Source organism: Artemia sp. Qi Xiang Cuo, chromosome 3 (assembly GCF_049724085.1).
Source record: "Artemia sp. Qi Xiang Cuo chromosome 3, ASM4972408v1, whole genome shotgun sequence".
NCBI classification, from domain to species: Eukaryota; Metazoa; Arthropoda; class Branchiopoda; order Anostraca; family Artemiidae; genus Artemia; species Artemia sp. Qi Xiang Cuo.
In genome coordinates, this window is record NC_142796.1 from 11,694,343 (window position 1) to 11,720,460 (window position 26,118).

Below are 26,118 nucleotides of genomic sequence, written 5' to 3' on the forward strand. Positions count from 1 at the left end.
TACATTCACCAAATGTCTTAAGAAGAACTTTACGTAAAATGGAGAGGGACTACAATAACATTAATAAAGATTAGGAGTTGGACCATAGTGACACAATTCATAAAGCCGGATTTAACGAATCGATCGCAGATTACGTTTCTTGAAAAAATTAAAAATAGAAACTTTTCTAGGAAAGAATCACTTTCTTACAGAATAAAGCTATATTCAAAAACTTTTGCCATGGCTTATGATGGTGAAGAAATAGGGAGAGGGGAATAATCTAGATAAACCTGTCAATTGCGTAAATCTTGTTTTAGGGTTCATTCTTATGACAGATTAAACGAAAAAAGATTCAAAAGCAGAGATAACTTCCCACCTCTCGCCTAAAAGCAACTCCCAATTCCTTCCAGCCTTTGAAGTCATAATACATAACCTATCAATGATTCAAAATTTTGAAGAAATTCAGTCACTTTTTTTTATTTGCAAAAAGGCAAAACAGTCTATGAAGCCTGAGTTACAGCCTTTTCTTGTTTCTTTGCCACTCGTGCCGCTTTCTTGGCAATCCTGGCTTGTTTTTCTTCACGGGTGACACGTGGACCTTCCTTGAAACCAGCTCTGAAAAAAATATTAAAATAAAAACAATTGAAAAATTGACATATTTAGAGACAAAAGAACTATTTTTTTGTTGAGGGGGCGGGCTTAAGAAAACTGGAACTGCTGTGATACCAGTAGCGCAATAATAACTATTCAAAAGCAAGGAAACTGCAACAAAAGAGCAGGAGGAACATAAAGTATTATGGCCTTTCTGTAAAATAAAAAGAAACCGCGATATGGCTTTTCTTTCTGAAAAATCCAACAGTTCGTGGTAACGAACTGTAAGTAAGGAGCGACCCGGCTCAATAGTAACCGAAACTGTAGAAAACGGAATTTTGATCCCAATTGATACATCAAAAGAATCAGATTTTAATGCTAATTTCAAATATATAAGTTTCATCAAGTTTAGTCCTACCTATCAAAAGTTAAGCGCCTGAGAAAATTTGGCTGATTTTCGAAAAAAAGGGGAAAGACCCTCTAAAAGTTATAGAACCATAATGAAAATCACACCATCATATTCAGCGTATCAGAGAATCCTACTGCGGAGGTTTCAAGCTCCTATCTACAAAAATGTGGAATTTTGCATTTTTTGCCAGAAGAAAGATCACGGATGCGTGTTTATTTGTTTGTTTTTTCCCCCAGGGGTGGTCTTATCGACCCAATGGTCCTAGATATCGTAGGAGGGTTCATTCGAAAGTAAATTAAAAGTTCTAGTGCCCTTGTTAAGTGACCAAAAAATGGAGGGCAACTAGGCCTCCTCCCACGCTCATTTTTTCCCAGTCACCCGATCAAAATTTTGAGATAGCCATTTTGTTCAACATGGTCGAAAATATGATAACTATTTCTTTTAGGATGACTTAATCCCCCAAAGTCCCTGGGGGGAGGGCTGAAAGTTATGAACTTTGCCCAATGTTTTATAGTATTGGTTATTGGGAAATATACAGAAGTTTTCAGAGGGGATTTTTTCTGGTAGTGGGGGGGGGGCGTGGGTCAGGGGTTACGTGGGAGAATCTTACCATGAAGGGAGTTTTCATGGGAGAAGGGACATTGCTATGAAGGGGGCGCCGGATTTCCCAGCATTATTTAAATAAAGATTAGAAATTATATATATATATATATAAAAACAAGTTTTTTAACTGAAAGTAAGGAACAACATCAAAACTTAAAACGACAGAAAACATTATGTATATGATTGGGTTCATCCCCTAGTCAATACCTCGCTCTTTAAGCCAAAAATTAATTAGTACTTTCATAAGAGCTATTTATTCTAATTAACAGCTTTTGTGATTAAGGGGTAATTTTTAAAGAATTGGAACAAAATTCGATCTTTAGCTTAAAGAGCAAGGTATTGACTAGAGAGCGAACCTTCTAATATACGTATTAAAAAATATAAGAATATAGAGGTTCGTTACGTAAGTTAATTCGTAAGTTACGTATATTTATTACTAATAAAAACGTTCGTAAATAAAATTAAACAGGTTTCGAGAAAGCCATTTAACCAAATAAAAGTAAGATAAATATTCAATTTTTTTTTAATTATTCATGTACGGTGAGCCAAAATCAAAACCTGCATTAATTCAAAAACATTCAAAAATTAAATAAAAAAAACAAGTTTTTTTTAACTGACAGCAATGAGCAACGTTAAAACTTAAGACGAACAGAAATTATTCCGTATATGAAAGGGGCTGTCCCCTCCTCAACGCCTCGCTCTTTACGCTAAAGTTTGACTTTCTCACAACTATTTTTTTTTAAACAATTAAAAACTTTAGCGTAAAGAGCGATGCGTTGAGGAGGGGACAGCCCCTTTCATATACGGAATAATTTCTGTTCGTTTTATGTTTTAACGTCGTTCCTTACTTTCAGTTAAAAAAACTTGTTTTTTTTATTTAATAAAAATTCAAAATCGATTAAAATATTCCGTCAAAACAAGCCTGCACATTCTCTTTTATTGTTTATTTCTTTAAATTAAAATGGGTGTTTTTCTACATAAATCGGATGGGAATTAGAGATCATGTTTTTGCCCATGAATTCAATAAATCCTTACTTCTCGATTAAATATTTTACTTGTTTGCAAATCTTAAAGAAGATGGATATATATATATATATATATATATATATATATATATATATATATATATATATATATATATATATATATAGCGATGCACTCATCGACTAATGCACCAAACATTATGAGTATCCGAGCATATACTGTAGTTACCACAACAAGAAACATGGTCTTATCTTTTTTTTAATAAAGTAGAAAGGAAATATCCGCAAAATTCCCATCAAAATGATGTAACCTATTGCCAAGGGCCAAACTGTCATCTAAATGATACAAAGGCCATCAAAAAGCCTAGGCTATTCTTTTTCCAATTGTCTAAAAATCACGGTTTTTATTATAACCCCCTATCTTGAATATATATATATATATATATATATATATATATATATATATATTGGCCCGGACTCCAAATAAACCAAAGCAGAATTCCTCTAGCATCAAATCACGTTTGGTTGGCAACGAACTTTCCTTTGATGTATTAAGAAGCCCCTCCCTGATAACAATCACACAACCCTGAATCCCAAACGGCGCAAATGAAACGCTAGCTCTTACTACTTACCTACTTTAGTTGAAGCTCAACAACCATTTTTTCGAAGTCATTACGGTGACAACATTTTAGTGCACCCCCTCCCTCTGTCCTTCGAAGAATACGAATTGGATATGCTATCACCAAAAGGAAAAATAGGATTTTCATTCTAGCCAATTTTGGTTAAAATGATAACCCAAATTTACTACCCCCCCCCCCAGGTCAGACATTGAAAAGACACACAAAACAGCACTCAGTTTAAACAAGATTATTTGCTCAAGTATGATAAATCATCCTGGTACATGTCGCGGTTTCCCAAATTCCCTTTTATTCTATAGAAATTGGATGGAGCGCAAAGATCTTAAGCGTGAAACTGGGATATTAGATTTCATATCAAGGAGGCACACTTGTGCCTCTATAAAGAGGCGACCCACCACAATGTTAAGTGATTTCAGGTCCTAGAGGTCGCAGAGAGACGGCGGTAATCGCATTTTGTAGCCCAAGCTCAAACTAAGAAACTTGCAAAATTTCATCCTCCTCCGACTTTATCTTCATGGGGTAAACTGGGCCGGAAGTTTGGACCCTCCCACCACAGCCCCCCTTTAACGTTGTCCGATTGGGCTGAAATTTAGAGGTTAAGCTTTCCTAGGGCCCAGGAGCTTATATTCGAAATTTCAGCTCAATCCGATAACTCCTTCCCTGTTTTCAAAAAACCAAATATAGCCACTTAAAATTCATCATTTCTTTTTTTTTTCTTAGCCACGCCTACAGGCCACAGTTGGCAACGAAACCGGTTGAATGAGGACTCATTTGAAGCAGAATTCGACCTGTTAGGGCCTTTTGATATTTTCAGACCGAAAAAATTATCCCCCGAATTTACATTTACGAAAAACCTTCTTGTCCTATATTAGCCCATGTTAATTTTTCCGACCACAACCCCCCTTTAACGTGGTCTGATCGGGCTGAAATTTGGAGGATAATCTTTCCTAGGGCCTGGAAGCTTATCCTCGAAATTTCAGCTCAATCTGGTCACTCCTTCCCTGTTTTCCAAAAACCAAATATCAAGTTTTGCTTGCGTCAAAAAGATTCATTACATTACTAAAAAACAATTTCAGTTATGTCTCTTTAGTGTAGTGGTGAGATTCCTGGCTGTCAGGCGGAAAACCCGAGTTCGATTCACCATTATATCAAATTTTTTATATACTGAATTTAAATTAAAAAAAAACAACTCAGTTTCTTTTTTAAATTATTTGAAAAAAATTATGTTTTCTAAAGAGTTAAAGAGGCTGAGTTACAAGGTCGACCCTTAAAACACCCTGTCAAGAAAGAAAAGAATAATACACAATCATCTAACAGTTAGTCAAGCAATAATAAATAATTGTTTAAAAAAAATTGTTTAAAAAAAGAGTTGTGAGAGTCAAACTTTAGCGTAAAGAGCGAGGCGTTGAGGAGGGCACAGCCTCTTTCATATACGGAATAATTTCTGTTCGTTTTAAGATTTAATGTCGCTCCTTACTTTCAGTTTTAAAATTTTTTTTTTTTATTTAATGGCTGCTAATGCGGGGGTTTGGGGGGCGGCCGCCCCCCAACTGTGCCTCCTAATCCCTGTACGTTTTAAGGTTCGACCTTGTAACTCAGCCTCTTTAACTCTTTAGAAAACGTAGTTTTTTTCAAATAATTTCATTAAGGTTGGTTGAGATGCGGTAACACGTTCTGGTAAAAGTGGCAAGATTCTAGAAACCCCTTTCCTTTTCACCCAAATTGTAGCTGAGTCTCACAGTCTAATTATTAGCACTTTTCAACTGAAATTTTCAGTTTTCAGGCTGAGATTTATAAAATGAGTTCTTAAAGATGGGTTAAAGAATTTTGCCCAGAATATTGGAGAGGAAATTCCTTGTTCTACACGGAAACAACATTACACGACCCCTAGAAGTTTTTTTTTGGAGCTAACACGGTTTTTTTTTCTCTACAATACTTAGTAAGGAAGAAATATGTTTTCCTAATTTTGGAATTTCAGATTTTGAGCAAATTTTCTCTTATACTTACACCTTTAGAACAGACCTCAAGCAATATTTTGTAAAGATAGCTTAAAAGACCCCTTTCAAGATAAAACTCGAAGGAACTCGCAACTACCTTATTTATCTAGCACCCTAACGGGTCCTTTCCCGCACAAAAAGCAGGTAGGAACGGGTGAGTGCAAAACGAAAAAAAACCCTTGGTGTCCCTTGCAAAGTATATACTGCCTTCTCCCCCCCTCTCGAGAGGAAAGAATTACCCATACGTTACACTTGTACAAATGCTAAAAAGATTACCACCAAACTTCTTTGAAACTGTCGAAGGTATTAGCGAATTCTTTTTTTTTCTTTAGCACAATATAAGATCCACTAGGCCTAATACATAAGTACTAATACACTAATCCAATAATACATTTTATTTTGACAGGGGTTGAATCTTATCTTACACGACGTATTTCACGTCGCCCGACGAAAATACCATCTTCATATGGGAAGATATTTCGTTTTCTTGTGTTTCGAATCCGAACCAAAGAAACTTCAAAACTTAGACAGTTCAGTTTCGTTTCTTCAAAGGAACTCGCAACTATCTAATTCATCTGATTCTTTAATGGAGTCTTGTTCCTTTAAAAGTGAAACTTTGAGCTCATTTTGCTAGATGCCACGATTACAAAATTCCCTTTTCCCCGGGAAGGCGTCATAACGTCCAACTGTCTGGAGCAGTACAAAATCCGTCATAATATCGAAAATCTTGAAACTTTAGTTTTTTGGGGTTTAGGGGGGGGGGGAAGGTACCGAGGTTAGGTTACGTACTAAATATATGCTATGCTTTACCACCACTCCCCTGATGTGCAAATATATAGCCGAAATTTGTTTCTAAACCATTATATAAACTTGTGCTTGAGACGGTTCGCCGAAATGATAGCACCCCATTTTCTCCTACTCCACAGAAGTTAGTTTGAGCCTGTAGAGCCTAAACACAAAACTTGGAATACGAGATTTTACGTCTCATGAAGATTGGTTGAGATACGACAACAGCTTCTGGTAAAAATAAAGATTCTAGAAAACCACTTCTTCTCAGCCCACAAGTGACTCAGATTGCAGCTGTATTTATTTCAGTTATAGCGATTATCTCTTTTTTAATTGATCTTCTGGTAAAAATGACATAATACTAGAAAACCCCCCTTTTTTACCTACTTATGAATCAGCTTACAGTTGGATTTCATTCTAGATATTAGCCCTCTTTTAAATTGTACTTCTGGTAATAATGACAGGAATCTCAAAAACCCCTTCCTTTTCCACCACCTATGACTCAGAATGCAGTTGGATTTATTTCAGACTAGTTATTAGCCATTTTCAAATTGAAATTTTGGGTTTTCATACTGACATTTCTAGAACAATTTCTTAGAGATCTACAATGGATAAATAACTTGCTTAGAGATCTTGGAGAGACTATTTCATGTTTTATACAAACCCATTAACACACGATCCCGAAAAATTTATTTTTGGAGCTAAAACAGTTTCGTTTCTTCTTTATGCTCCTTAGTGAGGAATAACTTTTATTTTCCTAATTGCATAGCATCAGATTTTGAAGCCTTTGAACTGAATCTTCTCTAATACTTACTTCTTTAGACCAGCCCTTAAGCCACAGTATTTGTGAAGATAGCTTAAAACACCCCTTTCAAGATAGAACTTGAAGGAACTCGCAACTATCTTATTTATCTGGCACCCTAACGGGTCCTTTCCCGCACAAAGAGCGGGTAGGAACGGGTGAGTGCAAAAAGGTTGATATCATATTTAACCCTTGGTTTCCCTTGAAAACCATACACCCCCCTCGATACGAAATAAGTTACCTAGACATTACACTTGTAAAAATGTCAAGCAGATTACTGTCAAACTCCTTTGAAACAGTCAAAGGTGTTAGCGAATTCTACTTTCTTTCTTTAGCACAATATATAAGATCAACTAATACATCGGTAATGTTGAAACGAGAATGTGCATACATTTGGGCAGGCTTATGACAAGGATCGAAGTTCGCTTCCACAGGCAGATTTCACGTCGCCAATGAAAGAAGCATCTTCAGATGGGGAAATTTGGTAAGGGGTAAATTTTTCGCAGTTAGTATTATTGACTTACGAATAAAGTAAACATACCACTCGGTGCCATTTTTGAAATGGAGAAGAAAAGTACATCTTAAATTCGTAAAATGGCAATGAGATGTCCACCCTACTCGATATAATGACAGAAACAAGATGAAACTGTCTTAGCTAAACAAGATGAAACTGTATTATGCTCTTTCCAAATATAATAATCATTTTTGTCGGAAATGAATTTTACCCCCATTCCTATGTATACCAATTCAGGGTATATATTTGCACATTGGATGTGTGTGTGTGCGTGTGTGTATATTTTATGTCTGATGTAAGTGAGAGGTAAGTCTAAAATTTACCACCCCCTCCCCCCAATGTGCAAATATATGCCCTGAATTCGTATACATAGGAATGGGGGTAAAGTTCATTTCCGACAAAAATGATTATTATATTTGAAAAGAGCATAAAAACTGGCATCGAGTGGTATGTTTACTTTATTCGTAAATCAATAATATGAACTGCGAAAAATTTACCTGGCAAGGTTTTGTCTTCAATATTGAATGAGGAGCTTTTAAAGCTAAGACAGTTTCATTGCCATTTTACGAATTTAAGATGCACCTTTCTTCTCCATTTCACCACCTTTATTCTCCAAAAAATGTTTTCAATTTTTATTTTTTACTCCGTCCAAGCAAAAGGTCTCTGATGACGCAAACAAAAAACAACATAAATAGAAGCAACTTTGGCTGCGGATCAAGAAAGGAACACCTACAAAACGTCAGTCATGTATCAAAAGGTCTTATCTTCATTATTATGAATCTTCAGAAGGACAAATGAAAAATATCACAACTTTTTTTTTATTTCCCCTTCGATAACCATAAAACAAAAACGAGTTCATATATAAAATCAATACACATCAGTTTGTTTTTGTTTTACAGCTATCAGAGGGAAATATGTGAGGTTTTTTGTTTGCTCTTCTGAAAACTTACATTATGGAGATACGACCATTTGCTACCCGACTGACGAAAAGAAGCAGCGCAGCACCACAACAGGGATCTACAGAGCACTGTGGCTATGGATAAAAAAGATGGGAAACACTGCAAAACAGCAGTGTAGCTCCAAAACAAACTCTGAACCTTAATCTATAGAAAGTTCTTTTATGGTATGGGGTCCTTTCCCCATCCCTCCTTCGTATCTACATAGCCCTGTAAACCTATAGAAGTTGCAGTGTTGCTCCAAAAGAAACTCTGGACTTTAATCTATAGAAAGTTCTTTTAAGGTGCGGGGTCCTTTCCCCATCCCTCCTTCGTATCTGCATAGCCCTGGAAACCTATAGAAGTTGGAGTGTTGCTCCAAAACAAACTCTTGACTTTAATCTATAGAAAGTTCTTTTAAGGTACAGGGTCCTTTCCCCATCCCTCCTTCGTATCTACATAGCCCTGGAAACCTATAGAAGTTACAGTGTTGCTCCAAAACAAAGGTAGAGGAAATCTGGAACTTCATTCACTGAAAGGTCTTCCAAGGTACATGGTCGTTTCCTCACCCTCCTCTATAACTAAATATATTTTTTACGCCCCCTCCCTAGAGTTTTGTTGCCCAGTATGGCATCCCCTGATTCTGACTAATTGTTAAGAATTTACTTGATTGAATAAAAGGAGCTTTGAGTTCATTATCTGCCGTTTACTTATTTGACCGCCGTCGGAATCTCTACAAAAAGCTTGGATCATCTCGTTTGAATCACCCTAATCGATGGAACATTCTTCTCTTATATCTAGACCCCTTCACCAAGCGGCAACACCTGCTTCAAATTACTGCTGGTCGCCCTATGCTTTCGAGACATGGACAGTTTCGTTCCCATTTTTGTAAAGTTTTACAATTCCCAAATATGAACGTAATTATGTCATGTAATTTTATTTTAGCCTGAATTAGTTTGATATTGAAGACTTTATAGAATTTTACTTTGTTTGCATCATGACAAATACGAAGTTGCGTCATCTAATCAATTTTGGTACTAGATTTTAGTCTAGGTTTTTTATTTGGATGAAACTGATTTAACTTGAAAGCATCGGGTTGTGAGAACATATTCCTCAAAACTACCGACCACAAGCTATAGCGAAGACAGCTCAAAAAACCCCTTTCAAGATAGGACACGAAGGAACTCACAAAAATCTTATTCATGGCACCCAAATGGGTCCTTTCCTGCACAAAATGGGTTGGAACGGGTGAGTACAAAAAAAAAAAAAAAAAAAAAAAAAAAAAAAAACCTTGGCGGAACTTGAAAAGCATACACTATCTCCCTCCCCCTATCAATAGGAAAAAAGTCACCTAGACATTGCACTTAAAAATGTTAAGCAGATTACTGTCAAACTTCTTTGAAACAGTCAAAGGTGTTAGCGAGATCTGCTTTCTTTCTTTAGCATAATATAAAAGATCAACTAATACATCGGTAATGCTGAAACGAGAACGTGCATAAATTTAGGCTAGCTTGGACCGAAGTTCAGTCCCAAGTCCAGATTTGACACTGTGTTGACAGTTTTGTGAATTTTTGTTTTAAACAAAAAGCATTCGATTTGATAGCATCAAATTTCGGAAGCTCAGATTTTCATTTTTTTTTCTTTACTGGGATCTATTTAACTCTTAACCTTATAGACCACACCTCAGACCACAGCGTTTGTACAGATAGCTTAAAACACCCCTTCCAAGATAGAACTTGAAGGAACTCGCAATCATCTTATTTATCTGGCATCCTAACGGGTCCTTTCCAGCACAAAAACGGGTAGGAACGGGTGAGTGCAAAAAGGATGAAGAAATGTTTGAGCCTTGATGTTACTTGAAAAGAAAGCATATATTGCCTCCCTCTGCACCTCAAGAAGGAAGAAGTAACCAAGACATCACACCTGAACAAATGTCAAGTGGAATACTGTCAACTCCCTGGAAACAGTCAAAGGTGCTAGCAAATCCTACCTTACTTTTTAGCACATTATAAAGGATCAAATATATATATATATATATATATAGTTGAAACAAGAATGTGGATAAATTTAGGCCAGGTTCTGAGAGTTGCCGAATTTCGCTTCACAGGTTCTGAGAGTTGCCGAATTTCGCTTCAACAGCCGGATTTCACGTCGCTCGACGAAATAGCCACCTTACTGAGGTCAAAACATCTGGTTTGAGCCTGTTTCGGATCTGAATTGAAAGATATATTTGTCCGACTGAGAATTCTATCTGGTGGTATACTAGGAACTAAGCTAAGAATATGTCCATTTATAATCTGTTTCTTGGTCAAAAAGGTATTTAGAGTTTCTTAGAAATTTCATGAAGACTTCACATATAAGGTGAAATTCAAACAGGCACAGAGGAGAGGGATTGATAATGTTCACTAAAACAGAAAGAAGCAGAAGATTTATATAGGAAGAAGCGTAAGATCATGAGCTCATCCCCCATTCCGTACCTTTGAACGCCCCTAATCAACAAACTGAAAGATTTGCCATAAAAAAGCAAATAAATTCCCTAAAGAAGGCTTATCACAGCATAAACCCATTCCACAAACACTCGAGTAGAACAAAACATAAGTTAGACGTTATATAACTGTTTGCAAGTTAAGAGAAAATCATGCAATATTTCACTTTTCTGTCAAACGCAGATACTGTTTTTTTAAAGCACTGAAGAATCAACAGAGCATATTCTAGGTAACGAGCCAAATGACAATATATATGTACAAAAATATCAATTACAGTAACATATACAAATAATAAATTATATTAATCTAATACAAATAATATCGCTTCAAGATAATACGGAGTCATTTATATTTTTAGAAGTATCGTTTTGTTGACCTTCCACCTGAATCCCCTATTCAAACACTGCAAAGATGATGATTATTTATTGTTAAGTGATTATTTTTTTTCATTATTCCCCCTTTTGAGAATAAAGGGATCTTTCTGTGGGAAAGTAATGGGCCGCTATTTGGAGAAGATTTGAAATGGCAAGAAAGGGTACCATGAGAAGAGCTTCCTGTGGCGAGAGGTCGCCTTTTATTACGTGAAAGACAATTTCCATTTCTTAGATCGTTTTTATGTAGTATATGGTGATTTGAAGTGTGTTGGTTCGGCTGCTATTTGATCTTTTTAAAAAGGAATGTAGGTGACGTCTAAAGTTTTTGTCACTGAGAGGAGTGGAGGTGGGTTTTATTTTAAAATCTAAAAAAGAATTCCAAAGATCCAAATTTAAGCCTTTTCAATTTCGTCATACTTAAATAAAGTTATAATTATTTTCTGTCAATACCAACTCATTCCTGAAGGGATTACTAGACATATCAGAGCAGGGATGTTAAGCAGAATACTGTCAAACTCCTTTGATAAAGTCAAAGGTGTTAGCGAATTCTACTTTATTTCTTTAGCACATTATAAAGGACCAAACAATACACCAATACAGCTGGAACGAGAATGTGCATAACACCATAAAAAGAACCAAACAATACACTAGTATACCCGGAACGAGAATGTGCATAACACCAGGAAAAGGAGCAAACACTACACCAGTGTAGCCGGAACGAGAATGTGCACAAGACCAGATAAACCTCCGCTAGTAATTTCTTTGAATAAAACTAGTCTGAGAACTCCTTAAAAACAGCCAAAAATATTGACCAAGAAAATAAATAATAAACCTTTAGAGGTGTGAATTAGCTAAAAATACAGTGTGGCATCAAAGAAAAAAATCAAATAATTTACAATCACCATCACTAGCCACGTTGAAATGAGGTCTTTTTTTTACCTTTTTTTTCGTTTTCTTGAATATTGCGTTCACAAATTTCGACAGGACCGCGAGAAATAGGACATAGTGACGTTTCTACTTATTAAAGCTGATGGAACCGACGCTTTTTGAAAACGAAGACGAAGAAAAACGGTCATCGACTTCCTCTTCGAGTCGATCAGAAATTTATAGATCAACCTAATCATAGCCTTTCAGCACTGCCCAAGACGTTCTTGCGGCAGTTGGGATATGTACCAATTGTTTGGTAGCATTGCGTAATACCTTGTAAGTTGTAACTAACCGTATTTTTGGCTAGTTTAAAACTTTTGTTTATTCACTTCTTTTTATTACTATTTGACAGTGCTGCAATATACCATGTAACACATGCGTCAATTCACGAAAATCAAGGGATGGGACAATTCTTTCATTTTTCGAATACAAATACCATACAAGGCATCTTTTGATGAAAATACTCCAAAAAATAATTCTTCAAATAGAAGAGTAATAATTTTAAACATATGTTTTACATCCAAGTATTTCAATAGCTGTACCAAATACAACACAAAATTCAAACAGCTGACACTTCAAACAAAATTCCCTCATTTCAAATAATATTTGCTTACTTTTCGCAGAACATTGCTCAATTATCAACATACCATCAAAAGGAGAATAAAAATAAGTAGATAACAAATATAGATCTTACCTGGCACGTCTCAACATTTCGCGAATGTGACGAAGTCTGCCAGTTCCCTGGGCCTTCCTCCTCTTTGCTTTTTCACTCCAGTTATCTGTAAATCAAGACACGAAATTATTAAAAAACTAATACCTTTTAATTTTTTTTTAAGTATTAATGATATTAATTATAATCAACATTATTTACAATTTTACCATACTAAATTTACAACGAGTTCAATTACTATAAAACAGAATTGTCACTTTATAGCAGATAAATTTGCCACCTTTTATTGAAACCAACTAGTGATGGGCAATATCTGCAATGAGAAAGATTCGCTTGCCTTTAGGCCGCAGGCATATATAAAAACACAAAAAACGTCAAAATGTACAGCCTACCCAAAGGATAGGAATATGAGTTTTCTCTTTGTTTCAAAACGAAACCTCAACTGAACTTGCACTTTGCTTTTTTGAATAATAAAGGAACCTGAAAAAAAAAATTCAAGAGATGAGAGCTTCTCAGACCCATTTTCATATTGGTGAAATTTCCCTACCCACCGTCCTTACTGATGATAAAAAAAAAAAAAAAAAAAAAATTACGGTAAAAATTTTCCGCATAATTTGGTAGTTGTCATCTCCTCAACATCCACACACAACGCTAGCAACATTGTCCTTGATAAATGTAGATTAAAAGTTAAATTTTTAAACTTTAATTATAAACTTTATATACTATAAAACGATATATTTTATCTTTGGTGATAAAATTTGATATACTCACTCAATGACACCAATGAGTTTCAATTCATTATCCTATGAGCGTTAAATATATAGAAATGCATAATATTTATGATATATAAAAAATACTAAATATACAAAAAGGCTTAATTAAGTTCCAACAATAAATTCCCTGACTATATAGGATGTGGTTTTGTTAATTTATCTATTCATAACTTTAAGTATATTTTATTCTTTAAACATAAATCTGCTTTGAAACTTAACAAAATTATTCAATTATATGTCTTTTAATGTTGGAGCAAAGATCACTGGGACAAAAGAACAAACACAAGGTAAGGGCCAGGGCTGCCTCCCCTCTGAAAGCTCTGCCCGACTCGTAAAAAACAAATATACAAAAAAATTTTTTTTTGTTAAACCCCCCCCCCCCAATTAAAATCCTGGATCTTTTTCAAGAGTACTTTGAGATTTTTATAAGTTGATGAAATAAGATCCTAAACTTCTATTCAAGTTGAAGAAACAGCTAATAAATATAGCAATATATATATATATATATATAAATTTCTAACAAAAACTGGCTCCAGGAACTTGTCATCTATACAAACATGAGAAGTTCCAACACACCCCACTCACCCATTTGAAACCCATGCATAATGGTCTAGGATATGCCATTAGGTAATATCTGCAGTTGGTTTCTAAGTTTAATCCTTCACTGGTATTTTTTTTTCATAGCCCACCACCTTTTCCCCTGAAAATTTTTATATAATCTGCATCTTAACTCACAAAACTTTAGCCCTATATATAATTTATCTACATACAATACAATTAAATATAACTACATATAATTTATCTCTGTAAGCAAAATTGGTGAATAACAATCCTCTAGGGGATTTTTTTAAAGCTATTTCTTTACCTTCCTTTCCCCTGTAAAATTTCTCAGATATGAAAAAAATTATACGCCATCGTATTTAACATATTAACAATTCTATTCTAACCAGACTGTTACCATTAAACATGGTTACTATTAAATATCTAGCAAAATACAAAAATACAAGAAAACGTTCTTTTTTGATAGCCATCTTTTTCTCCTCGATTCATTATCTAGAAGGGCACATTCTCTGCAGAGGAACAACAGTCCAGCTGCTGAGTAGCTAACCATGGTCAACTACAGTATGTTTGGCTGCATTCCAGAAGCCAATTATAATTAATGACAATTAATCATTATTATTTGTGTTCCAGAACAGTATGATCAATTTTTTGTATTATAAGTGCAAAAAAAACATAAGTACTAACAACTTCAGTTTATTATGAGTAAATTGAACACAACAAACAAGTAAAACAAGCATATTGCCCTAGAAACAAGCATAAGTTTTGTCTCAGATTTTCTGTATTAATCCCTAAAGATAATGAGAAAACATAGGACAATAAAGAGAAATGATGCAAAGCACAGCCCCTGAAAAAAGCAGAGGCGAAAATGAAAAAGCAAAATATTTTGACCAAGACCTATACCCAACTGTCCTTAGTTCAGGAATAATAATAATAATAATAATAAAAAAAAAAACAAAAAAAAAAAAAAAAAAAACTACAGGACAATATACAAAAACGAACCTTAAAAACAAAAGCTAAATAGAAGAGCCCCAGATCATGCTTTAGCAAAAAAGACAACTGAATAAAAAAACCTTCTGGTGAATAGCAGATTCAAATTTCAATTTGGGAATCTAATTTGTGTATGTCTTTTCTTATTCTTCTTCCTGCATTGAGGACAGCTAAGCAGAAGACTAAACAAAAATATTTAACCTTTTCTCATCTTCTACTAGGCATTCAACTGCAGGAAGACTGGTACTGAAGGTGCTCGGGTATATAGTAAAACGGCAGCAGCAACCCTTAGATCAGCTGTTAGAAGATTGAGAGAAACGAAAGAACAATAATATATTTTTGTTGACTGCTTCTTCCTGATATAATTTTATTACAGTTTAAAAATGCATGGAAAAGTGGTAGAACCGCGTTCTTTTATCTTCTTCTTTTGATAGGCATTAAATATGTTTTTCAGTCAAGACTTTTCAACCCTTTTCTTTTTGTCTCAATATGAAATGCAGTTGACTATTATGAGCGGTTACAAGTTGTTTATCTTGAGATGGCTTGGTTATGATTATATGTCTTGCATTAGCTCTTTTGATTCCAGAAGCTGGCTGATCAAGGTATGTATTTTGAGTTCAGTTCTCTTTGTGCAGGCAGTGGCAGTTCTGGCCTCTCTTGCATCTGCGGATATCTTGTTTAGCACCCCCCCCTGTCTCCCAAAAATTTCCAGGCCAAATTCTCATATATTAAACAAAAGTTCTAAATCTGAGTTTTCTTACTTTAGCTAATATTTATTGCCAACTGTACCCTCTACTTTATTTAAATGAAAGTAAGATTTAAAAATTACAAAATAGTTGCAACTGTTTTAAGATTATTTATTTAAAATTTTAAACCCCTAAAATTTCTGTGCCTGGAACAAGCACCCCTACTGTTGGATATACTTTTAACAGTTTACATTGAAGGACAAGCTCCTCTTTTTTTCACTAGTTGTAATTTACCTTGTTTTTCTTCATGACAACCTTGTCATTTTTTTTGTCATGTATAGCCATTGTAGTCCCAGAAGGACAAGCTCCTCTTTTTTTCACTAGTTGTAATTTACCTTGTTTTTCTTCATGACAACCTTGTCATTTTTTTTGTCATGTATAGCCATTGTAGTCCCAGAAGGACAAGCTTCTCTTTTTGCACTAGATGTAATTTACCTTGTTTTTCTTCATGACAACCTTGTCATTTTTTTTGTCATGCATAGCCATTGTAGTCCCAGAAGGATAAGCTTCTCTTTTGCACTAGTTGTAATTTACCTTGTTTTTCTTCATGACAACCTTGTCATTTTTTTTGTCATGTATAGCCATTGCAGTCCCAGAAGGACAAGCTCCTCTTTTTTTCACTAGTTGTAATTTACCTTGTTTTTCTTCATGACAACCTTGTCATTTTTTTTGTCATGTATAGCCATTGTAGTCCCAGAAGGACAAGCTCCTCTTTTTTTCACTAGTTGTAATTTACCTTGTTTTTCTTCATGACAACCTTGTCATTTTTTTTGTCATGTATAGCCATTGCATTCCCAGAAGGACAAGCTTCTCTTTTTGCACTAGTTGTAATTTACCTTGTTTTTCTTCATGACAACCTTGTCATTTTTTTTGTCATGTATATCCATTGTAGTCCCAGAAGGACAAGCTTCTCTTTTTGAACTAGTTGTAAATTACCTTGTTTTTCTTCATTACAAACTTGTCATTTTTTTTGTCATGTATAGCCATTGTAGTCCCAGAAGGACAAGCTTCTCTTTTTGCACTAGTTGTAATTTACCTTGTTTTTCTTCATGACAACCTTGTCATTTTTTTTGTCATGTATAGCCATTGCAGTCCCAGAAGGACAAGCTTCTCTTTTGCACTAGTTGTAATTTACCTTGTTTTTCTTCATGACAACCTTGTCATTTTTTTTGTCATGTATAGCCATTGCAGTCCCAGAAGGACAAGCTTCTCTTTTTGCACTAGTTGTAATTTACCTTGTTTTTCTTCATGACAACCTTGTCATTTTTTTTGTCATGTATAGCCATTGCAGTCCCAGAAGGACAAGCTTCTCTTTTTGCACTAGTTGTAATTTACCTTGTTTTTCTTCATGACAACCTTGTCATTTTTTTTGTCATGTATAGCCATTGAAGTCCCAGAAGGACAAGCTTCTCTTTTTGCACTAGTTGTAATTTACCTTGTTTTTCTTCATGACAACCTTGTCATTTTTTTTGTCATGTATATCCATTGGAGTCCCAGAAGGACAAGCTTCTCTTTTTTCACTAGTTGTAATTTACCTTGTTTTTCTTCATGACAACCTTGTCATTTTTTTTGTAATGTATAGCCATTGTAGTCCCAGAAGGACAAGCTTCTCTTTTTTCACTAGTTGTAATTTACCTTGTTTTTCTTCATGACAACCTTGTCATTTTTTTTGTCATGTATAGCCATTGGAGTCCCAGAAGGACAAGCTTCTCTTTTTGCACTAGTTGTAATTTACCTTGTTTTTCTTCATGACAACCTTGTCATTTTTTTTTTCATGTATAGCCATTGTAGTCCCAGAAGGACAAGCTCCTCTTTTTTTCACTAGTTGTAATTTACCTTGTTTTTCTTCATGACAACCTTGTCATTTTTTTTTGTCATGTATAGCCATTGTAGTCCCAGAAGGACAAGCTTCTCTTTTTTCACTAGTTGTAATTTACCTTGTTTTTCTTCATGACAACCTTGTCATTTTTTTTGTCATGTATAGCCATTGCAGTCCCAGAAGGACAAGCTCCTCTTTTTTTCACTAGTTGTAATTTACCTTGTTTTTCTTCATGACAACCTTGTCATTTTTTTGTCATGTATAGCCATTGTAGTCCCAGAAGAACAAGCTTCTCTTTTAGCACTAGTTGTAATTTACCTTGTTTTTCTTCATGACAACCTTGTCATTTTTTTTGTCATGCATAGCCATTGTAGTCCCAGAAGGATAAGCTTCTCTTTTTTCACTAGCTGTAATTTACCTTGTTTTTCTTCATGACAACCTTGTTGTCATTTCTTATTTTGTCATGCATAGCTATTGTAGTCTCAGAAATTATTTATCTCTAAAGATACAAGATAAAGTAAATCCTAATAGTCAAATATAAGACTGTTAGTAATTAGATATTAATGAGGTAAAAGAAAGTTTGGATACCCAAGATTAGTCACAAATGAAATAATAAACATGACAAAATTCTTCTATTGATCATTTACTTATTGTCATTTGTCATGACTATTTTGTTAGGCAGGTAAAGTAGACACTTTTGCAACAAGCTGGGATCAGGGAGTGAACTAAAAAAAAAAAAAAAAAAAAAAAAAAAAAAAAAAAAAAAAAAAAAAAAAAAAACTTGAATACATTAAAGTAGTAAAGCCAGGTGAATGGAGGTTTCAACTCAAATCCCAAGGACAAGCCTCTGTCCAGCAGGGGAAAGGGTATTGGGCTCAAACACCCTCCCCCCAAATAATTGTCTAAATATTATAAACAAAAAGGGATGTGAATGCAAACATATTTTTTTATGAAAAAAATATATACCCCCCCTCCCAAATAAAATCATGGATAAAGCCTTGCCAAAAAACTCTTGAAAGTATCATTGAACTAGTTCAGCAGCTTACCTTTCAAATTAATGAAAGATTATCCAGAAATCAGTTCTTTTTACCCAAGTAATAAGAATCATATGAAACAGCATCATTTTAAACAGTATGCCAATCTAACTCTAAAATAAAAATATCAGAATAAAGATAATACTAAAACAAATAGAGAACATTAAACAACATACACTTCCTCCTTTTTGCATCAGGGTATCCACACTGGGCACATCTTGACTTCTGAATATGATAGGCTGATCTACCACATCTTCTGCAAAGAGTGTGGGTTTTGTTATGCCTTTTACCAAAGCTGGATGTACCTTTGGTCTAAAAAGAATGCCCAAGTAATTATTGGAACATATCAGCAGGCACCATGCAGGTATACTTCTTCACCAGGTAGGTATATTATACACCAAGGAAATTAAAGAACAATAAATCATACTGATAATATAGTAATAAAATCATAATGAGGATCCAAATGAAATCTTCTAAGACTTCTAGAACATCAAAATTTAACCCCATATTTTTGACAAGCAAACAGCTTTATATTTTGTTAAAATAATCTTTGTCCCTTTCCAGAATGCATCATGCACGCAGCCTTTAACATTTTACTTAAAGAACCAGACTCTAAACTCCCTCCCTTATTTACAAATTACCCATTCCCCTGGTCCGTTGATTAGTCAAACTTCTGTAATTAATCATCTACATTGATGACAGTTTTTTTGGCATATCAGAACAAAGATTTTGTGTAAATTTAAGGGTAATTGACAAGTAAACCCAACTATTAAAGAAATTCAACACAGGTTAAATTGAAGAAGTGGACAAAAAGACAAAATTTAGTTTAAAACCAAAATAAAAGCAGTCAGTGGTGATTCTGACTTCCCATCTTACTGAACAAAATAAAGGCAATACACCCCCCCCCACCCAAAAAAAAAAAATTGTATGCCCTCACTTACTCTTGGCAGTAAAAAAAAAAAAAAAAAAAAAAAAAAAAAAAAAATCCAAAATATTTCAAGCAATAAAAAAACGTCAGAACTAAAAAAAATCAATGTATAGCAAACAATGAATATATATATATATATATATATATATATGTATATATATACATATGAATATAAATAGAACTTCATATGAAGGTGAAGAGCAAAACTTTGAATAGGTCAGTGTGGTGTGTTGACTCCAGGGGGTTTGGTACTGTAGCAATTTAGTTGCATTGTTTTTTGCATCATAAAAGTTTTTGTCCCCTCTTACATTGTTTTGAATTGTGTCCCTGAAACTTCAAGGTCACTCAAAGTAGCTTCTAAAGCAAACCGCCTCTACAATAAATTTATCATGGCTAAGCCAGATTTCTTCTCTCATTTTGCATAAGGATAATATTCTTGTCTACAAACCAATCTGGAGAACACTATGTGAACAAAATTCTTGTTTTAAAATGTACAGGAACTTCATGTTATACAAATTATTCTGTGTTGTTTTCCCTTAAACCTAGATGTTTCCACTAGCTTATATTTTTGTTATATTATAAATAATATGGGTAACTGATGTTGGTTTTCCTTATATTTCATCATTTTAAATATTAGATGTAGTATTAAATTTAGAAAGACTCTTTATGATATATGCTTTATGAGGCCATTAAAAACCTACTAGGCTATTGGGTTCTTTTTGGTGAATTTTTAGCTTTTTAATTACTTAGCTAGGTAGAATGTGAAAGCCTTACTTGAAGCATTTTTTATATACTTTTACAAATATACTAATCACATTGTTTGCAATTTTTTTTTAGCCATTTAAGCAAACTTTAAAGTGTGGCATCTTTTCCTTTATATTTGCCAGTAGAAAATGGTTATAGTACCAAGATTCCAACAACTACTTTAAAGCAATAAAAACTTATCTTAGTGACAAAAGTTGCATTGTTTCACTTAATCACCCCCCCCCCAACAGACAAATATAGAGCTGAAACAATATATTAGTGTGTCTAAACTTTCTAAATGCCTGGAAAAAGCTTGTCAAGGAAAGCTTGCCATTGTTCAACTAGCTTTCATTCAGTGCAGATGAACAAAAAAAATAACTATTTTATGGATATTAAAAAGCTGTTTGGCAAGTTTTTTTATGAGCTTATTTTACCTAGTGAAATGAACAGACTTTTGGCTTGGATATTAGACTGATTTTGATAGTGATTTGGATTTTGATCACCAGGTGATAAATCCAGTTAGACAAGTTTTTGTTACTATGACAGAGGGTGAAAAGATTGAGTTAATTATTGGTACTAACAACAAGCTTCTTTAGTAAAGACAACATGATTACAGTGAAAAAAAAAAGATGCACAATAAGTTACAGTTTACAAGCAGGTTTGTCAGAAATGAGAAGACAATGTTACAGAAATTTGTAAATGGTTGCACGCTCAGGATAAAGAAAAGAAGCCAATGCCAAAATTCGTTATTAAGAATTCGTGCTCTGTTCCCACTTTAAGCAATATAGTAGTGGCTACTCTGGCTGTGAAAGTAACAAGCTAGGCCTGAGAATTAATTGTTTAGTTGAATCAAACAATAACAAACATATTTCCTGGCCCTCAAAATTCAATGCATTGGAATTTGAGGCTCCATCTTATGCAGTTGTACTCAAAAACTTGATTGGCACACTCAACACCCCCAGTACTTGTAAGTCCTTTGTTGATATGGTGTGTTTAAATCCTTCTCAAATCAATGAACTATGTAAGAGCAAAGATGACTGGAAACTTGTCTAAGAGATAATGCTGAAGCTATTGTTGACCAAATAAAACGCAAGCAACCCACAATAAATGCATCAATAAGGGCTCCAAATTTTATTGAGACAGTGAAGACCCCACCCTACATGGATGGAAACGACCCAGAGGATGCCCACACACTAGGTCAAAAGACAAAGCCGATGAATTCCTCACCCAAGCCCACATCCCGGTGGAAGAAGCTGCGATCCTGGCAAGCGATAGGTCAACCTGGAGGCGCCTAGTCTCATCGTTCTCTACACCAAACCATCAGCAGGAGCCTGAAGTCAAGTAAGTCAAGAATACAAGTTTTTGCCAAGAAGATGGTTCTCTTGTCATGCTGAAAGTCATCTTGCAGCCAATTGTAATAACACTGCCATATGTGGTTGCTGTGGAGCAACTGACCACACGTCCAGCAAATTCAATCCATGCACTAGTGCTATGTAGTGCACTGGATGTCACACATGCTACAGTGCAAATTGTCCCATTGCTAAACAGAAGCTGAACTCTGCTAGGTCATGACTGAGCAACCCCCAACATCACATAGTCTGATATCTTGGAATATTAATGGTGGTCTTGTTAAGAAAAGGCCTATTCTTGAGAATATACTTCAGAATTATAATATTCTGTGTTTACAAGAACATTTCCTGACTAAACATAGCCTTGGTTTACTGGACATTAGTACCAACTTTAAAATTTTTCAGTTCCAGCTAAGCTTTGTTCTTCTAAAGGCAGAGCTTCTGGTGGTATTACTACTTATGTAACATAAATGTTATTTGCTGAAGTCCAACTTTGCTTGGTTGCAAAAATTAGTAGAAGTGTTTTTTTTTTCAATGTTATAGCCATCAGAAGCGTTATTACAAGGTTTGAAAGGTTTAAGTGTGCAAATTTCTTTTCTGACATTTTTTTTTTATTGGAAGAAATTACCAGTTTAAAGTAATATGTGCTGAAACATTTATTTCCTCTATTTAGATATAAGTGCAGAGGTGAAAAAAAGTTCAAAACTGCAGCTCTAGGAACATCCTGCTGAAAGATGGCAGTACAAAAAAACTCACTATTTTTTAAAAATAGGAAATTCATGAGATATATTAGATATGTTTTTTGGGTTTGGGTCAACACCTGATTTGGGTCAAATCTTAATTCTAGTGTTTTCTTTTCTAGTGATAGTCTTTAGCTGTGCAAGTGGGAGAGTGCATAGTAATAAATGTGTATTTACCCACAGATTACAAAGATGAAGATTTGGAGAGATTTCACATTAACAGTTAGTAAACTTAGCTCATACCTTTGTGATGTCCTTAAACTGAAAATCCTGGGTTTGTTGTAGGTGACTTTAATTGCAGTTTGTCTTCAGCTTTTATCCATGCTTCTTCACTATATGGAATATTTGGTGATGATTTTAAAGTCCAACAGAAATCTGCTGGGATTACTTACATTCATTCTTCCTCTGGCACATCTAACCTTGACCACATTGTGTCATATAAACTTGATATACTTTGTGTTCAGGTACTTTCTAAATTTCAAGTTTCAGAACACCTTCCTATTGCTTCTAGTTTTAAATAAGAAGCTTCTTTGATTCCAGTGTTACAAGCTCATATTGTTCACCAGCATAAGTGGTATACTTATCACAATTCAACATTTTCCAGTATTTTGAAACTTCTGATAGCATCCTTAACAAGATCCAAGTTCCATTTCATCTTCTGCAAAAGTCTTCCATTAAAGACATTAATGAAGTTAGATTAACTCTTGATATCTATTCTGCAGAAATCTGCCATGCTCTTTTGAGCACTACAGGGCAGTTCCTCTTAAAAATCCATATTGGCACCCAAATTACTGGTTGGTCAGGAAATCTAGTGCTGTCTGAAGCTTGTGACCAGGCTAAGTTTTGGTACATATTATAAAGAGATTGCCTATGTCCCCATCAAGGAACAGTCAATGAACTGAGAAAAGCATCAAAAAAATATTTTGTTAAGGAACTTGGCCTTCATTAGTCTAAAATGCAAACACTTTATTCCAAGAAGATCAAGAATTCACCTGCTATGGAAGCTCTTACCTCATACTATCTCCTTTAATTTGCCAGACCCAAATGAAATTTGTTTGTCTGAATGGGTATTCCATTTTTCAAATGAATTTTCTTAGCCTGATCCTGTTTTAGGGTAACAATTTTGTGATGAGCTTTACAACTTTGTCAACAAATCTCTTGACCTTGATTTTGTTGTTACTTGGGTTGCTGTAAAAAAAGCCATATCTCAACTCAAAAAGAAAGCATGTTGTGAGGTAGACAAGGTGAGCACTCTACACACCATTAATGGAAGTTATGTACAGGTGCATCACCTCAACCTTCTCATGCAAATCATATTTGTTACAGGTATTGTTCCTTCCTTGTTCTGCATTGGTGATCTGATTCCAATTCCCAAAAAAAGGAAAATCTGAGTTGCAATGTTCCTCCATCACTGTCCCTCCATCTGTCCCATCACTGTCTGTACTATACTCTGTAAGTTTTTATGGAGAAAGTCCTCAGGAAGATTGCATAAAGCACAAAGCTCTAGTTGAGGAGCTGAAATGCAGAAAAGCTAAGGGAGAAGCAGATTTGATAATCTGTAATGGTGCTATCATTCAAAAAGCTTGCCAGTTTGGAGCAATCCCCCAGACTGCTACAATGCCCCACTAATGTACGTGCCTCCTTCTACCTCTAATAATAATTTTTTAAATGTTTATGGACTTGCATCACCTAATTCTGTCTCCCAATGGTCAAGTAGTGAACACAATAATAATAGTTCCCTTTCTGATGCTGACACTTCTCTTGTTTCTTCAACAACAACTTGTTTAACAGATGTTTCTTCTTTGTTGTTTCATAGTGCTGTATCCAACAACCTTACCAGTCCTTTAGTTCCTGCATCCTTGCTGATTCCTACCTCTCAGAGAATGAGATTTCTTAGCTCCAATGTTGATAGCCTCCCTAATAAGCTTTCTGAACTTTCTTTTCACATATAATCTGAAGGAGTGGATGTTGCTGCAATTACAGAAGTTTCACCAAATAGTACCTTGTCAGTTTTAACTCCTGATGAAATCAAAATTGATGATTACCAACTTATTTTCTAATCTGAGTTCCCACTTTACCACCAAGGAGTGTGAATTTATTTAAGACATGGACTAAATGTTAGTCTTATTCAATTCTCTGAATACTGATGAAATTGAATTTGTGTGGATTACATTACACAATCAAAGAACTTCAATTGTAGTGGGTGTTGTTTAAAGAAGCCCCAGTGCTCCATGTGTTATGGACTCAGAATCAAATTTGGCTGCCATGTTGTCTCACGATGACCAATTTTGCCAGCTATGATCTTGTCGTTATGGGGAACTTTAATCTTCCTGAAATCCAATTGATTGATGGATCTGATTTTTGTAATAGAGATTCTCCTTTTTTGTCTGCCTTTGCTGATATTTCTCTCTGTCAAACAATTTCACAACTAACTTGTTTCAGGGAAGGTCAAGTCTCCAACATTCTTGATCTGGTTATACTCAGTAGCCCTGAACTTCGTATTAAGAATGTTATAACCACACCTATTGGTAACAGTGACCATGTTGTAATTATAGTTATTTAGTTATGTCTACCTACCATTCAGCCTTCCTCTAAGCAACAAAAGTATGTAAACTACAAAATAGTCTCTGAAAAAGTTGCCAAAGTCAACTGGAAAAAGCATATTACTGATGATATTGAGGAGAGTTGATCAAATGTAAAAACAGAAATTCTAAATATTGAAAAGTCATGCACCAGAATTTTTCTGATAAAACAGGCAAAAAGTTTACCTTTTAAACTATTAAATTAGTAAGCTAATCAATAGAAAACACACAGCATGGGACCGCTATAGAAAAAATAAGACCACAGAAAATTATCTAGTATTCAAATCCTTTTGTAATCAAACAACAAACCAAATAAAGGTGTTGAAAAGAAGGTTCTGAGGAAAAACTGGCAGAGGAAGTTAAGGTTAACCCTAAATCTTTCTGGCATTATGCCACTCAAAAATGAAGCAGCAGATGCACAATCCCAGATATCCTGCATGATAGCAAATCAGTTACTGATCCTGAACTGAAAGTAGAAATTTTCAATCAATATTTCTCTTCTGTTTTTTTGTCCAACCCCAGTATTGTATATCCTACACCTCCCTTATATGATGTACACACAATATGGAACCAATTCTGAGACACCTTCCTACACATATATCATAGTTTTATGTCAACCTCTTTCCCTGCTGTTCAAATTATCATTGAATCTTTCTAGACTACCTCAGGATTGGAAAACTGCACATATTATTCCTATTTTTTAAAAAAGCTAGAAAGGACCTTGCTGAAAATTATCAACCCATCAGCATGACATCAGCAGGTGTAAAGGTTCTTGGAAGAATAATGGATTTTGCAGTTATTAGACATCTTGAAGCATCTCATATCTCGCACAGCTCAAAATATGGCTTTTGTTCTGGAAGACCTGTTCATACTAATCTCTTTGAATCATATGATCATATCACCAAGTTGCTTGATATTGGGGTTCCTGCTGACATGATTCTGCTTGACTTTTCTAAAGCTTTTGACAAAGTGTGTCACATTTGACTTGCAATTAAATTGTGTGCAGTTAAGCTCAAAGAGAAATCCCTGCTCTGGATCCTTGATTTTCTATACTGCAAAACCAATGTGTTCAGTTGTTTGATGATTCTGGATATTGTATTCTTTCTTCCTCAACATGTGTTCTGAGTAGAGTTCCCCAGGGAAGTGTCTTGGATCATACAT

At 34.8% G+C, this 26,118-nt stretch overlaps 1 protein-coding gene across 1 annotated transcript; it reads right to left on the reverse strand.

The window, feature by feature from the left end:
* Positions 1-440: 440 nt before the first annotated feature.
* On the reverse strand, positions 441-26,118 carry RpL37a (ribosomal protein L37a). Its single transcript, XM_089085891.1, has 4 exons — positions 26,011-26,118; positions 18,791-18,926; positions 12,719-12,803; positions 441-594 (listed from the first exon to the last, which is right to left on the reverse strand). The coding sequence occupies exons 1-4, from the start codon at positions 26,116-26,118 to the stop codon at positions 480-482; spliced, it is 444 nt and encodes a 147-aa protein (XP_088942017.1). The 3' UTR covers positions 441-479.